This window comes from Myotis lucifugus, unplaced genomic scaffold (genome assembly GCF_000147115.1).
Source record: "Myotis lucifugus unplaced genomic scaffold, Myoluc2.0 scaffold_173, whole genome shotgun sequence".
NCBI classification, from domain to species: domain Eukaryota; kingdom Metazoa; phylum Chordata; class Mammalia; order Chiroptera; family Vespertilionidae; genus Myotis; species Myotis lucifugus.
Window position 1 is genome coordinate 1,052,768 of NW_005871221.1, and position 16,424 is coordinate 1,069,191.

Here is a 16,424-nt window from a genome sequence, read left to right on the forward strand (position 1 = left end):
TCACACCACTGGCACACCTTGGTGTTAAGGATGTTTGGTTTAACGATGCTGATGTGATCTGAGTATTTGTGTTCCCCCAAAACTCATATGTTGAAATTCTAACCCCCAAAGGTAATTGGTGGGGCCCTTGGGAGGTCCTCAAGTCATGAGGGCGGAACTTCATGGGATCAGTGCCTTAAAAACAGCTCCAGAGTCCTGGCCGGTGTGGCTCAGTTGGTTGAGCGTCGTCCTGTGCACTGAAAGGTCACTGGTTTGAATCCCAGTCAGGGCGCGTGTCTGGGAATGTGGGCTTGATCCCTGGTTGGGGTGCATACAGTAGGCAGCAAATTGATGTTTCTCTCTTCTGTCAATGCTTCTCTCTCCCTCTCCCTTTCTCAAATCAATAAAAAACATTTTTTTAAAAAGCTCCTGAGGCATCCTTGAGCCCCTTTCTAGTATGTGAGGATAGAGCGAGAACTGTGTAGCTAGAAGAGAGCCTTTACCCAACCAGGCCAGCACCCTGATCTCAGGCCTCCAGCCTCCAGAGCTGTGAGAAAGAAATACCTGTTGTTTATAAGCCATCTAGTCTGTGGTATTTTGTTATAGCAGCAAGAATGGACAGACATATGCTGCCATATTTTTTTTTAAGATTTTAAAAATCTTTTTAAAAAGGCTCCACAATAGATGATACTGACTGAAATTAAGATGGTGACAGTGGAGATATAAAGAAATGGACAGATTCACGAATAGCTCATTAGGTTGCTACTAAAATTCATGTCTTGGGGAAAATTATATTTTTTTTATTCTCCTCTTCCTCTTTCTCTTGCTCCCCCTCTTATTCCCTTCTTTTTCTCCTTTTTCCCCCTTGAAATACAGACCTTTCTAGAGGCCTTGATGCAATCTTACCTTGCACAGGGCAGGGTAAGATTCTACAGTGTTCATATTATTCATTAGAAATATATTTTTAAGCTCCTGTGTACAGCAAGCATGTCAAACTCGCCGGCCGTGGGTTTGACATGCTTGGTGTACAGTATAGTGCCAAAGGGGTTGCTAGTTATAGTCATTCTAGAATTGGGTTCAAGTCTAGACACTCAGAAATGATTTCTTTATTCCCGGGCACTACACCAACCCTTTCCTAGGTGTGGGTCACTGAGACTACATGAATTCACTTTCATCTAAGATTTCCCCCCTCCCCTCCAGGACTGATTAGTTCCTTAGTTTAGTCTTTTTACATATCAGTTATTTGAAATAGGCCAAATGCATATCCATTATTTTAAAAAGTAATGAGAAAGAAAACTAATTTTTAAAAAGTTCTCACACCTGTCAGAATGGCTATCATCAACAAATCAACAAATGACAAGTGCTGGAGAGGATGTGGAGAAAAAGGAACACTCGTGCACTGCTGGTGGGAATGCAGACTGGTGCAGCCACTATGGAAGACAGTATGGAGTTTCCTCAGAAAACTAAAAATGGAACTTCCATTTGACCCTGTGATCCTGCTTCTAGGAATATATCCCAGGAAACCAGAAACACCAATCAGAAAGGATATATGCACCCATATGTTCATAGCAGCACAATTCACCATAGCTAAGATCTGGAAACAGCCTAAGTGCCCATCAGTAGATGAATGGATTAGAAAACTGTGGTACATCTACATGATGGAATACTATGCTGCTGTAAAAAAGAAGGAACTCTTACCATTTGCAACAGCATGGATGGAACTGGAGAGCATTATGCTAAGTGAAATAAGCCAGTCAATGAAGGAAAAATACCACATGATCTCACTCATTCATGGATAATAGAGACCATTATAAACTTTTGAACAATAATAGATACAGAGGCAGAGCTGCCTCAAACAGATTGTCAAACTGCAGCGGGAAGGCCAGGGAGGGTTGTGGGGCAGGAGGGAGGGGGGTAAGAGATCAACCGAAGGACTTGTATGCATGCATATAAGCATAACCAATGGACATAAGACACTGGGGGGTAGGGGAGGCCAGGGGATTGTCAATGGCGGGGAGAAAAAAAAAAAAGGACACATATGTAATACCCTTTGTAATACTTTAAGCAATAAAAAAATTAAAAAAAAAGACTGATTTTCAAATGGAATTTATTAGAAATGGCTAAAATAGTTCTTAAAAATATAGACTCCCAACCCTCCTGAGTCATATATCTAGAAGTAGGTTCCAGAAATATGCAAATTGACCCTCACTCTGTCACACCATCACAAGATGGCTGCGCCCACAGTAGAGGTGGGGTTCCCGTAACGAGCGATAAAGAGCAATCAGCAGGGACCTGAGGCTGCATGGCGCCAGGCCAAGGCGGGGGACCCGAGGCTGTGCTCCCCGCCCGGTGGGGCTTGACAGGGGACCTCAGGCCACACCCCCCACCCAGCGGGGCTTGACTGGAGACCTGAGGCTGTGCCCCCTGCCTGGCGGGGCTTGACGGGGTTGGGGCCGGCTGGGTCTGGATTTTGCCCAATGGGAGTGTGGCCAGCCGGGTCTGGGTCTCGTGCGATTTCGAGGTGCACGCAGGTTGGCAGGGACTTGACTCTGGGTCCCGTGGCATGCCCCAGACTCTGACAAGAGGAAGATTTTCATACACATTTCATTTTCTTTCATCTCTGACACTCCTATTATAGAGAAAGGGCAATAGCAATATTAAAATATATCCTCTAATTAATTCCCTTTTAATGTGCATGAATGTCATGCACCGGGCCACTAGTCTGTGTTTAAAAAAATTCCAGGATAGCTAGCCAGGTTTAGGAACCATAGCTTTATGTTATTCAGACTAGCTTTACACTGTACTGGGAGAGGTAATTAAATTCTTCTTTTAATGGGAAGGGTCTATTATAAATGACTGTTTGAATTTCACAGCTTAATTTAATTTAATTATTACTTTTAAAATGTATTTTTATTGATTTCAGAGAGGAAGGGGGATGGAGAGAGAGATAGAAACATCAGTGATGAGAGAATCATTGATTGGCAGCCTCCTGCACGCCTCTCACTGGGGATCAAGCCCACAACCAGGGCATGTACCCTGACCAGGAATTGTACTGGGACCTCCTGGTTCATAGGTAGACACTCAACACTGAGCTACACTGGCTGGGCTCAGCTTAATTTTAAAATATGGCATTTGGTTTCATATAATTATAGATAGTTTTTTGGAGGTGATATAGGTGAATTCCATTAAGTTTTCTCTTGCCTGTGGCTATTTTGTAATTACACAGTTTTTATGTTATCACCCTAAGTATAAGAAACTTGTTCTCTGGGTTACAAGAATATAGCTCCCTAAACATCAGCTGCAAGCAAGTTTGGATATGAACAGCTAGATCACTGCTTCTCCAACTTACCGCATACGGATCACGTGGAGCGCTTGTTAAAATGCAGGTTCCGTTTTAGTAGGTATGGGGTGGGGCTGAGGAGTCTGTGTTTCTAATAAACTCTGGCTGGTACTGATGTTGCTGCTCTGCGGATCTCCTAAGAGGCTAGATAATAGGCTAGAAGAGGCTATCCTTTGAGCATTTATGTTTGTGTGAGTTACTCAGCTTTGGGGCATGTTTTGGGACTGTTTAGTTTGACCAAAGGTCAAGTTGTACATTTAAAGAAGATTGCATTATATAACCTTCTAATACTTTCCCCCTTGTTCTTGAAGATTATGGTACTATATGTAGCCTAAGGTTTTTAGTTTCAGGCTTTGGAACTGAATAAAAGAAGTAATTTCAGTATTCAATCTGCAGCAGCAAAATTGGTTTAACTACTTGAGGTAGTCTGAACTACAAGTAAAGTATTTAGTAATTGAATTAAGAATAAGAGGGACTGACATAATGTTGAGAATTATTATACATGCAAGATATACCGAAGGATTGGGAAATATGTGTTTTGCAGAATTGAGAATTTAGCGACGATTTATCATGTTAGAGCAGTGGTTCTTAGGTGGGGGAGATTTTACCTCTTGGGGCACATTTGGTAACATCTGGAGACATGTTCAGTTGCCATGACAGTAGGATGGTGGTGTTATTAACTGGTATCTAGTGGGCAGTGGCCGGGGATGCTGCTAAACATTCTACGGTGCACTAGATAGCACCCACAGCAAAGGATTATTTGGCCCAAAATGTTGGCAATGACAAATAATAAGAAACCATATGTTAGAGAATATTCACAAGTACTTGATTAGTTTTTAATTAAAAATAATACAGAAAATACAAATAGAAAATAACCATTTGTGTTTCCACTAATCAAATTTAACCAATGTTAACACTTATCTTACTTGATTTTAGGCTTTTGGTCTAAGAAATATCATTCTATTATTTTGGGGAAACTAAGTCACAATTAGTATTTTTTTTCTTTTGCTTTTTGGTTTTTAAGGTTTTATTTTTATTTCACAATTAGTATTTTGAATTCAAACAATTTAGAATGTGAAAGTAATGAAGCTATCTCAAATCTCAGCAGCCAGAAATAACCACTCATTATTACCACTCATTATCCCAGAAATCTTTCCATGTAAATATACATAAAGCTAGAAGCCTAGAGAGAAATGCTTTTATGACATTGGGATCATATTGTAAATGAAGTAGGAAAAAATATTTTTTAAATGAAAAAATTTAAACTTAGAATGAAATAGAATAGAATAATTATCTTCCATATCTCCATCACTCAGGCTTCAACAGTCACAAGTTCGTAGCTGCTCTCTACCCACACCCACTCCTAGACATCACATCATTTCATCTGTTAATATTTCAGTGCCTGCCCTTAAGACATGAGGACCCTTTTTCTGAGCCATTATCACACACAATTAACAATTTCCCTGATTCATTCTCTTTCCTTCTCTCTCCCTCTCTCTCTCAGTATATTTTGTTCCAAATTGAGTTTTGATTTCCATTGAGATCGTGCAGTAATTCCATAAAAAAAAGGGAAATGGGTGCCGCATAGACCAAAACAAATGCGACCTGCCACACTCTTTTGTGTTAATTTTGGTTTTTCTTTCTAGAATGTCTTGAACTATTTGGTAATGCTGTATAAAAATAATGAAATACACCTTTATGTCTCTTTTTTACTCTCTTCATTTTTTTAAGCTGCCTTTCTCATCTTTTTCAGTATTTCTCCAAGATATCTTCCTGTTTGGGTGTGTTTGCTATAGCAATGGCCTCTGGGGACTATTCGCAGGAAAGCACCTGCAGGAATCATTTAACGAACTGGTGGTTAGCTTCTTGAGGGCAAGGAGCAAGTCTTACCATCTTTCTGCCTGTTACCATGTATGTGTTAGATGCCTGTCATTAATCTTGAGGGGATTGTGTCAGTATTGATTGGTCTATTACTCGAAACCATTTATAGCAAAACACTAAGTGTGCTCATTTAGCTCTAACAGTGTGCACACAGGAGAATGTAATCCAGATATTAATGTTTGGTACCTGCATCTATGGGTAGCTTCTGAATAAAGAGATGAGACAGGAAATTTTACTTCCTCTGGTCACAGTTTCTCATTTGTTCTCACTTACAATATGTCCTGGTTTGCTTGACACAGTCTCAGTTTTTGCAGTTCTGATAGAATTACTAATAGTGTCCCTTTTCATTCACAGAATTATCCCAGTGGGTGGTAAATTAAATGGTAGGCCTACTTATATGACATTTAATGTGTGCCAGGCTCTCTTCTGAACTCTCTGTACATTCTCACTTAATCTTCATGAAAATCCTAAGTAGCAGATCCTGTTTTACACATAGGGAAGTCAGGGCACAAAGAGGTTAAATAACTTGGCCGAGATTGCAGTTAGGTTTGAGTAGTGACTGGTGGAACCAGGAGTTGAGTGCAGGCGGTTTCTTGTCGATGCGCTTAAGCACTCTGCTCTGTGGTCTCTATGCGGGCCCCAAACATACCTGTCTTTGTAGAATACACGCTGACCCACTGGAGTCTCCTGATAATTAATCCGCATAGTTTTAGGTCAGCATCTGGCTAAGGCTTTGGGAATTTGAGGGGTTTCCTTTTCTTCGCAAAAAACTTGTCGGTTCCTCACATACCACAACACCAATCTGATGATATTCAGACTTCTTTCTCAGAAGATTGAACATTTGCCTTTTTCATTCTCTTAGTGACAGCTACTTGGCATTCCTTCCTTCCTGGATTTCAGTTACGAACATTCCCAGCTTTTGCAGATTCTCAAGTCCCTGCCACAGTCACTTTCGGCCATCTTTGGTATAAATAAATTCATGGACACACGCACACACGCACAGTGTCTCCAGCACCTGGAACAATGCCTGTCATATGTCAGGAACAGAAACTTTTTCACTGCCTTTGATCAGTTCGTATTTTGGAATTATCTGGGGACAGTATTCACAGGCGCTTTACAGAAAGTTTTTTCAGACAGCTACTGCTTTCAGGTCGCTTACAGTTTAGTAAGGAGATGATGGATGTACTGGAAGAACTGTGATATAAGACAGCTGAGCTGTGTGAGTCAAGTACTTGGCTACAGAATAACTACCCCAATAACTACCCCTTGTTTTTAAGGACAGGCCTTGAGTTTGCCAAGAGTAGAGTCCTGACAGAAGAATAATTGTCAACCCAGACGAGAGGAGGACTCTGGCAACTTGACACGGGTCCTCTTGTAAGAAATCCTCCATCAGCAGTACTGTCTGTCTTTATATGTACGTCCTTACCACGGCACATTCTGACCTCTCGGTAGTGATAAGCAGCAGGAACAGCTGGAACTACTCAGCAGCAGAGAATTTTATTTTTTAACTAGAGGCCTGGTCCACAAATTCATGCACAGGTGGGGTCCCTCTGGGTAGCCTGCAGGGATCGGGCTGAAACCCGTAGTCCAACGCCGCCTGCAGCTCCTACCTCCCGCTCCCGCTCATCCCAGCCCCACTGTGCCTGCTGTGGGCTCGTACCCAATAAGTCCCTGATCGGGAGAGGCTCGTGCTGCCACAGCAGCACTCGCCAGCCATGAGTCCTGCGTCTGGCACCCTCCCAAGGGGGAGTGGCCTGCAGGATCGGGCTGAAACTGGCTCTCCGACATCCCCTGAGGGGTCCCGGATTGCAAGAGGGCACAGGCCAGGCTGAGGGACCCCACCAGTGCACGATCGGGCAGGGGAGGAATCGTGGGAGGGCTCCAGGGTGTGTCTGGCCCATCGCTAACCTATCAGTTGGAGCATCTGCCCCCTGGTGGTCAGTGCATGTCATAGTGAGCAGCATTAGCATATCATTAGCATATTATGCTTTGATTGGTTGTTCTGCTGTTCAGTCTATTTGCATATTACCCTTTTATTATATAGGATAGGATGTGGAAGCCTGGTGTTATTTATTTGATTTTTTCAATGCTTTTTAGTTTAAAGTCTATGGTCTTTTTTCTTTTCTTTTTTTTAAATAATTTTATTTCTTAAAGTATTAAAAAGAGTATTACATATGTCTCCTTTTCCCCCCCCCCTTGACATTCCCCCGGCCCTTACCCCCCCCCCCACCCCCCATGTCTTGTGTCCATTGGTTAATCTTATGGGTCTTTTTTCTTAATAAAAATATTGTCTATGTTTATTATAATATAATTGCATTTTGCTTTTTTACTTTCTTACTGGATATCTTAATAAGATGATATGGTTACATTGGAACACAATTGATCACAATAGCCTAGTGCAGTGGTTGGCAAACTGCGGCTCGCGAGCCACATGCGGCTCTTTGGCCCCTTGAGTGTGGCTCTTCCACAAAATACCGACTTCTGTGCATGGGCCACGAAGTTTCAATCGCATTGTACGTGCACGCCCGCACGTGGTATTTTGTGGTATTTTGTGGAAGAGCCACACTCAAGGGGCCAAAGAGCCTCATGTGGCTCGCGAGCTACAGTTTGCCGACCACGGGACTAGTGAGAGAGGGCAGCATTCATTATCCTCACTTTACAAATGAGGAAGCTAAGTTCAGTTAAACCATCAGCTGTGTGACTTTGGGGGAAAACAGCACAATTGGGACTTGTACCTGGGTTTTAGAATCTAGATTCAGTGTATGTCACATGGCCTTATTTTAACTTATTAGATTGATTTCTTTTTATCGATATCAAGATAAGGACAATGAAAGTTGGGATTATATCACATCATAAGTCCTTTTTAATGAATGTCATTATAGAACCTAGTTCAACTTAATTAGTCCATTTCCATTTCTGAGTTGACAGGCTTATTAACACCATTTTGATGATTGTAGAGCCAATAAATTCTATTGGAGGGGAAGTCCTGTAGGGGCCACAGGTGGCCTATACGGTACCTATGTGCAAATCAGAGAAAGACAGTCCCTCTAGGTCAGCGGTTCCCAGCCCATGGGTCGAGATCCCTTTGGGGGTCGAACAACCCTTTCACAGGGGTTGCCTAAGACCATCGGAAAACACATATATGATTACATATTGTTTTTGTGATTAATCACTATGCTTTAATGATGTTCAATTTGTAACAATGAAAATACATCCTGCATATCAGATATTTACATTACAATTCATAACAGTAGCAAAATTACAGTTATGAATTAGCAACAAAAATAATTTTATGGTTGGAGGTCACCACAACATGAGGAACTGTATTGAAGGGTTGCGGCATTAGGAAGGTTGAGAACCACTGCTCTAGGTGGACTGTCAGTCAGAAAAAGGCATACCTGCTAGGGGCAGGTTGAGCCCGCACCAGGATGCTGGACGTGGGAAATGCGCATCTGGGTTTGTCTACTCTGTCTCCTTTTTGTGGTACTTGAAAAGCAGGATCATGAACCTTATTCATATTAATTTATTTAGAAAGAGCTGGTGGGGTTTTTTTAAGTGTTTTATTTATAGATAAAACCTTTTGTATATACCTGCCTCAGCACCTTGTACGTGTTCCCTGCACCTGGAACCTGAACTTCCTTCTTCTCTACTTTGCTCACTCCTTCACTTCACCCAGGTCTCCGCTCATATGTCACCTTCTCAGTATCACCTCACCTATCCTAACTAAAACATTACCCCCAATCACACTCTCTCCCTTTCTGCTGTATTTTCCACATACTACATCTTACCACCTGGATATTATATTTTTAAATTTTTGTCTCTCCACTAGAAAATACACTCTGTGTATTGCCTGTTTTCTTCACTGTTGTATCCCAACACCCAGAATTACCCGTTTTAATATTTGTTGCCTTTTATTAACAATGTGCCCTTTCTGGACTATAATGTTATGAATATGATCTAATTGAATCTTATTAATACCTGTATGAAGGGTAAATATTATAATTCCCATTCTGGAATTGAGGAAATCCAAAAGCTTAGAAAAGTTCAATAACACTCCCAAAGTCAAATATCTAATAATTAGAATCATTCTTTGACAAGTAGATCTGATCTGATAGCCAAAGTTCATTTTTAAAAATTGACTTTAGTGAATCTTTTGGGTTTTGTAATGTTTTTCAAAGAGTGATTTCTAATTACTGGAGAGGGCGGCTTAAATACTATTATCTCGATTTAAGGGAAAAGAGAGGCAGAACCCATGAGATTTAAAGCATTGGGATGAGAGATCAGACAACCCTGTTGTGGGATTGTAAGCTGGTGTGGCTACTATGGAAAATAGTATGGAGATTCCTCAAAAAATTAAAATTGTACACTTGAAACTAATATAATATTGTCTGTCAACTGTAATTTAAAAATAAAAAAGAATAAGTTAAAAACACTACTATGTGACCCAGTAATCCCACTTCTGGGTATTTATCCAAAGAAATCAAAAGACTAATTCAAAAAGATATATGCACCCCTATGTCCATTGCAGCATTATTTACAACAGACAAAATATGGAAGCCACCTAGGTGTCCCTCAATAGACAAATGGATAAAGAAGACATGATACCTATGTTTTCCATTTGTAGGATTATTTTCCTGAATGGATTTGTAGAATGGAACAAATAGATAACTAGGTTAAAAAGATAAACATTTTTTCATTCTGAACCATGTAAAGGAGTGCCTGGAATGTAATAGTCCTTCAAACAATATTTATTGGATGAAAGAATATTCTAAAACTCTCTTTCCAATATGGATGTAACAATTTTCAGTCCCACCGATAATACAAGATTATCTGGTCTCCCACACCATCGTACATTTAAATTATCTGATGGCTTGCATGTAATCAGAAGAATTCTCCATCTTGAAAAAAAGTGTTATCAGATGGTATAGCTAAGGTCTGTTTCTCTTTTTATTTTCACCTTCTTGGTTAATGGACATGTGTTTTCTTGCAGGACTGAATTTGCTCTTAAAGAAATCATGTCCTCTGGAGGTGCTGAAGATGACATCCCACAGGGAGAGAGGAAAACAGTCACTGATTTTTGTTATCTTCTGGATAAATCTAAGCAACTGTTCAATGGGTTAAGGTTAGTGGACTGCTGATACCTTAAATTCTTCTCTAGTTCTGTGTATTTCCCCCCATGGCTGAAGTATGGTACCTTTCTGAAAGTTATGGATAGAATGTTGCATCAATACCTGTACTAGAAGTGATCATGCTTTTTTTCTTTGACACTGTTTCTTCATTCTCAGATGAAAAAACAATAGGAAAAGAGGGTAACTTAGTGTTGTACTTGAGTTAAGGAGCACTCTTGTTCCATGCTTTTATATACATTAGTCCACATTATACCCGATTTACATCTGATCTTACACATTGGGGTATGGAGGACTAAGGAGCCTACCAATGCATAATGCAGGTGAATGGGGCCTCTCTCCTGTTGCAGTCTTTGTACACTTGTTTATTTGCTTGTTTCTTTTATTCTTTCTTTTTCTTTGGATAAAATATCTGTTGACTACAGTAATGACTGAGTGTTTTAGACAGTGTTATTTTTAGTTTAGCTGTGCATGCCCTGAACAGATTGGCAGCAGAAGCTATATGCACTTTTGTCCACATGTCTTTGTTGATGTGTTCCTGTGTGTAGTGGGTAAATAATTTTGTACTGTTTTGTTCTATTTAAATCTCTCAGCCCTGCTTTTTCTTTTCTCCCTCCAATTTATAGAGCTATATTTCATACAATAAAAATTGACCCATTCAGAGTTTACAATTATATGGTTTAGTATACTTAGAGTTGTGCCACTATCACCATAATCTAATTTTAGAACAGTAATCACCCCAAAAGAAACCCCATACCCATTAGCAGTGACTCTCCATTGTCCCCAGTTCCTAACCCCCTAATCAATTTTCTGTTTCTATGGATTTACATATTTTAGACATTTCATATAAGTAGGATCATAAAATATGTGGTCTTTTGTGATTGGCTTCTTTCACAAAGTAGTGTTTTTTGAGGTTCATCTATGTAGTAACATGTATCAGTACGTCATTCCTCTTAATTACAGATTAATATTCCATTGTACAGATTTACCATATTTTGTTTATCCAGTCATTTGTTGATGAATGTTTGAATTATTTTCCCTTTTTGGCTGCTATGAATAATACTACTGTGAACATTTGTGTACACAGTTTTGTGTGGACATATATTTTTAGTTCTCATGAGTATATATACCTAGGGGAAAAATTGCTGGGTTATATGGTACTCTATATTTAACATTTGAAGAACTTCTAGACTGTTTTTCAAAGAGACTACATCACCAGCAGTGAATGAGGGTTCCATTTTCTTCACATCTTCACCAACAATTGTTATGATAACCATCGAAGGGGGTGTGAAGTGGTATCTTGTGGGTTTTATTAAATTTTATTAAAATTTTTAGGGTGACATTGGTTAATAGGGTCATATAGGTTTCAAGTGTCAATTTCTATGATACATGATCTGTATATTGCACTGTGTGACCACTACCCAGAGTCAAACCATCTTCCATCACCATATATTTGGTCCCCTTACCCTTTATTACCCCCCCGCCCGCCCTTCCCTCTGATAATCACCATACTGTTGTCTGCCTGTGTCTATGAATTTCAGTTTTATGTCCACACATGAGTTTTGATTTGCATTTCCCTAATGACTAGTGATGTTGAGCATCTTCTCATGTCTCAAATGTGTCTACCACATGCCTGACGTGTTTCATCTTGCCATTTTATATCAGTGCTTTTTGCAGTACTGCTTTTTTAAAAACTAGGTATTATGTGAAGGGCCCTCTTCAGTTTAAACAAGCTTAATTATTTCTACAAAAATACCTATCTGTGGTGAGTAAGTATATATATCCTCTGATTGTTTTGGGGTTTTTGTTTGGCCAGTAGCAGTACAGGTCTGTAATTTACTGAGAGATTAGTACTTTGGCTTTCTTTTTATTTTCACTTCTAAAGAAAATTCATTTTATATATACTCATGGTATATATCAAACTATTGAAAAAGATTTTGGTGAAGATATAAATGAAAAGTTGCCTATGATATGTAGTTAAACGTAAAAACAATATATTTTTTTTTAATCAAAAATTCTGTATTAAATACTAGTAAATGTGGTGAGTCCTGTTTGCTCTTAATGCCCATTTGGTCTCTTCCTTCTGGGGGGTGCTGATTTTCTCAGTGTCTGGTGCACTTGAGTTGTGTATTTTCTGTGCTTGTTTATAGAAACGTTTATAAGTGTTTTGTTCAGTATTAGTCCTTGATTGGAAAGCAATGGGAAAGGCCTCTGTTTATGAGTTCCACAGGTCTGTGACCGAGTTCCCCATGATGGGGGTTGGAGGCGCGGGTGGCATGCTCCACACTGCTCTCCAATTCTGGTCCACAGCTCTTTGAGCATATAAATTAAACACCGTTCTACTTTCAAATATTGACTAGGTTTTGGGCATTTCTTTTGAAATAGAGAAGATTTCTTTGGGAATAATTAAAAGAAGGGTGTGGGTTTTTTTGTTTTGTTTTTTTACATTTGTGTTGGTCTGAATAGGAATCAGGATCACAGTGCTTATAGAGAACAAGAAATACATTGGCAGTGGTTCTGGACCAGCGTTTGCACTTGGGGAAATGGGGTGAAGTGGGAATCCAGCTGGGATAGCGTCAGCTTTTAACATTGGCCCTCTTTCCCGGCATTCCTTGCATTGTTTGAGCTTATCTTTTGGCTTGCTTTCCTATTTGTTTTCTCTTTCTTTCTTGAGTTCACAAACTGGTGATGAAACTTGTTATTGCATTGTAATGTACTTGTAGGAAAGTATACCTAAGGGTATTTTTTTTCAGACTGAATACATCCATGTGGCTGGTAATTGGATAAAGAAATAGAACATACAGCACCGTGGCAACCCCTCATGTTCCCTCTCTCCTAGACTTTTTAACTCTTTATGTACAGAATGAGAAAGTGTATTTCAGTGCACGAAAGGCCTGAGAGTTTCTATATAATGTCTTATGGGTATAATAAATTCTCTTTTTACTCTCAAAGAAACGTATTTTTACCTTACATTAAGCCATTCATCCAAGTTGTCAGAGACTTTTCAATTTCCCAGCTGTGACTGTCTTAATGGAGCTTTTTTTTCTTCCTGAAAATACCTTCTGATAATATGTGCATGATAAATAAACTTCTTTCCACTTACTGTGTAAGGAATCATAGTCCAGAGAGTGAGAAATGGGTAGAATGAATGGTGTTGTGCTTAAAATAGCTGTTGCATGTAGTTACAGTAGTAATGAAGTGTTAGAAATAGCTTTGAATACTGTCAGGAAAATGATCAAAGCCCAAGTGCTTGCAGGGTTCTGGTTGCCATGGTGACGGAGCAGCATGGAATACTTGGTGGGATTATATAAGGCAGCATCTTGAGACATATTTGAGATACACAGCTGTGTCTACCACTGATACCCCTGACTTTGGTGCTTTGAAACAGCAGAGGCCTCCAAGTCACTAATTATTTGATTCCAAAGGAGCAAATACACAAAGCCAAAATAAGCGTTGGAGCCCATGAGTGACGTACACCAACGTGAAGTGTAATGGTCTTAAATGGTCTTAAATAAAAATCATGGCAGAAATTATTTGTATTAAATATGCTCCCAATATTTTACGTTAAAGAAGAAATCATCTACAATGTTTCCTTTAAAAGCTTATTTTTCGGAAGCCCTGGCTCCTGAATAGGAAAGATAACAGAAATTACCAGTTTGCTCCATTGTCTCCCTCTCCTTCCTCTCTCTTTCCTCTTTTTCTTCCCCTCCCTCTACCTTCTCCTTCAAAACATTAATACTTTCCCAGAGGCAAGTTTCACAGGCTGGTAATAGTAAGGTATATGTTATTCAGAAATAATACCCTAAACTACTGTACAAGTTTGTACTGTGTGCTTTCATTTTATATGGCTTCCCACTCAAAAGAATTGCCCTTGACTTTGAGGCAGACTGTCACCAGAGTGATCTAGAGAGGAAGCATTGACTAATAAAATTTTAATGTGAGCCACAAATGGGACTTAAATTTTTCTAGCAGCCAGATTTTTTAAATGTAAAAAGAAAAAAGTAAAATTAATTTTAATATATTTTATTTGATCCATTATGTCAAAAATATTTTATTTCAATATGTAATCAATATAGGAAAATTGAGATCTTTTACATTCTTTTTTTTCATACTAAGTCTTTGAAGTACACCGAGTGTTTTATACTTACATACATTTCAGTTCAGATTAGCCACATTTCAAGCGCTCTGTAGCCACATGTGGCTATTGGCTCAGGCGAAGTCGCTCCCACTTTCAGCTTCTGTTCTCAGAATGGTCCAGTGTGCTGTGCAGTGGATTCAGATCAGCTACTTTGGGGTTCTCTTCTTCCCAGGACATCCATCAGATGTCCCATTTGTTTCTCCTGTCTCTTCCTGCACAGATGCCGATAGCCTGCAGGTCTTGGCTATTGCTGATTTATCCCCACCCACCTGTACTTTGGGATTTGAGGGTTATCTTATCACTTGGCTGTCATAACAAAATACCACAAACTGAGTGGCTTAAACAACAGAAATGTATTGTCTCTGTTCTGGAGGCCAGAAGTTCAAGATCAAGGTGTCAGCAGGGTTGGTTCTTGCTGAGGCCTCTCTCCTTGGCTGGTAGATGGCCATTTTCTTGCTGTGTTCTCATGTGGCAGTCCCTCTTTGCATGGGCACCCCTGGTGTCCCTCTGTGCGTCCGAATCTCCTTCTTATAAGAACACGAGTCTATTGTATTAGGGCCCACCCTCAAGGCCTCATGCTAACTTACCTCTTTACAGCCCGTCTCCAGGCACACGCATATTCTGAGGCACTGGGTAGGCATCAATGACTTTGGCTGGTTCAATTTAGTAAAGAGGGATGAATTGTAAAAACTTGGGAGAAAGTTCCTAAGTTTTGACATCTCAACATTACATTTAAAAATCTCTGAGAGCCAGGTTTAATCACCTGTACTACACTTCTTCCTGCCATAATTTCCCAACTTTTGTTGAGAGTTGAGAATTTTTAAAAAAGGAGATTATTGTCATACTTTCAGTTTCCTCTAAAGCCTTGGGAAAAGAATAAGAGCAGCCAATTTATGACACAGGTGCCTTGGCAAGATGTGAAATACAAGGTCATTTAGCGTACAGAATAATTCACAGAGCTGCATTTCATTTAATTCTATGGACCATTAATTTCCCATCTCTACTGACAGTAATAAAGACCAAATGATATATTCAGAGTTTAAAACCAGAGTCATTCTCGGAATAGTAGAGGAATTTGTCTAAAACTCTTCATAAAATACCTTAATTTAGACTCTAATCATATTACAGTGGTTTTCTATATTAGCTTTCATGATATGTCTCATTAGAAAAAGGGTGATCATAGGACTTATCCTTTTAGGAAGTTAAAAAAAAATTAAACCCTATTTCAAAAAAGAAATTGCTACCTTTATAGCAAGTCTTCAGACTGGAGTGGTAGATGTTCTAAATTCTATTGAGGAAAATAGTATAGAATTTAGCCAATAAATCATAAAATATTTGTATATTATGACTTACTGTCAGGAACCTTGTTCTAGCTTTTAGATCATTTTTTATGTACTTTTAGCTCTCATACAAAATTCCCTTCCCATAAAACTCAGTCATTAACTATCTGAAGTTCTGTAGTCTGAAAAAAACACTGAGTTCTGATTCTGTTTTCTCTCTTAATAAGATATAACTGAGGTTTATTAAATTTGTCAGTTTTAGAAACTTAAAGGAACTTGCAGGCAAATGCTTAACTTGAAAATTTGCCTAAAGACTTGACACGATATCTTTAAAGCACCCAGGGGTTGTCAGGTCTCATGAAGGTGATGTGGTTGCCTAATGCTTTTATATAATAGTACAGTCTTCCTGGCAGCAGCTAGTTGATAAGAGTCTTAAAGATTCTAGCAGCAACTTCCATTTTTAAATATCTGATTAGCTCTTCCTAATGCAGCTTCTTACTAGAGATCCCTGGAGACAGGAAAAAGAGGAAAACTTGCAATAAATGTGGAAACTAGTATCTATCGTTAACTGATTTCTGTAATCTGAAATGAGTTTTTACTTATCATAAGGATAATGGAATGCATTAAGAAATGCAATTACTAGCTTATTCTCCTTGTGTGTGCCGGAAATTTGGGAAAAC

General features: G+C 39.3%; 1 protein-coding gene across 3 annotated transcripts in view; it reads left to right on the forward strand.

The window, feature by feature from the left end:
• Positions 1 to 16,424, forward strand: part of SCAI (suppressor of cancer cell invasion) — a 70,886-nt gene that overhangs the window by 21,958 nt on the left and 32,504 nt on the right. For all 3 annotated transcript variants that reach the window (XM_023760168.1, XM_006096259.3, XM_023760167.1), the window contains one exon: positions 10,191 to 10,322. In XM_023760168.1, the coding sequence (XP_023615936.1) occupies positions 10,216 to 10,322 (107 nt within the window). In that variant the 5' untranslated portion in view covers positions 10,191 to 10,215. The remainder of the gene's footprint in view (positions 1 to 10,190; positions 10,323 to 16,424) is intronic.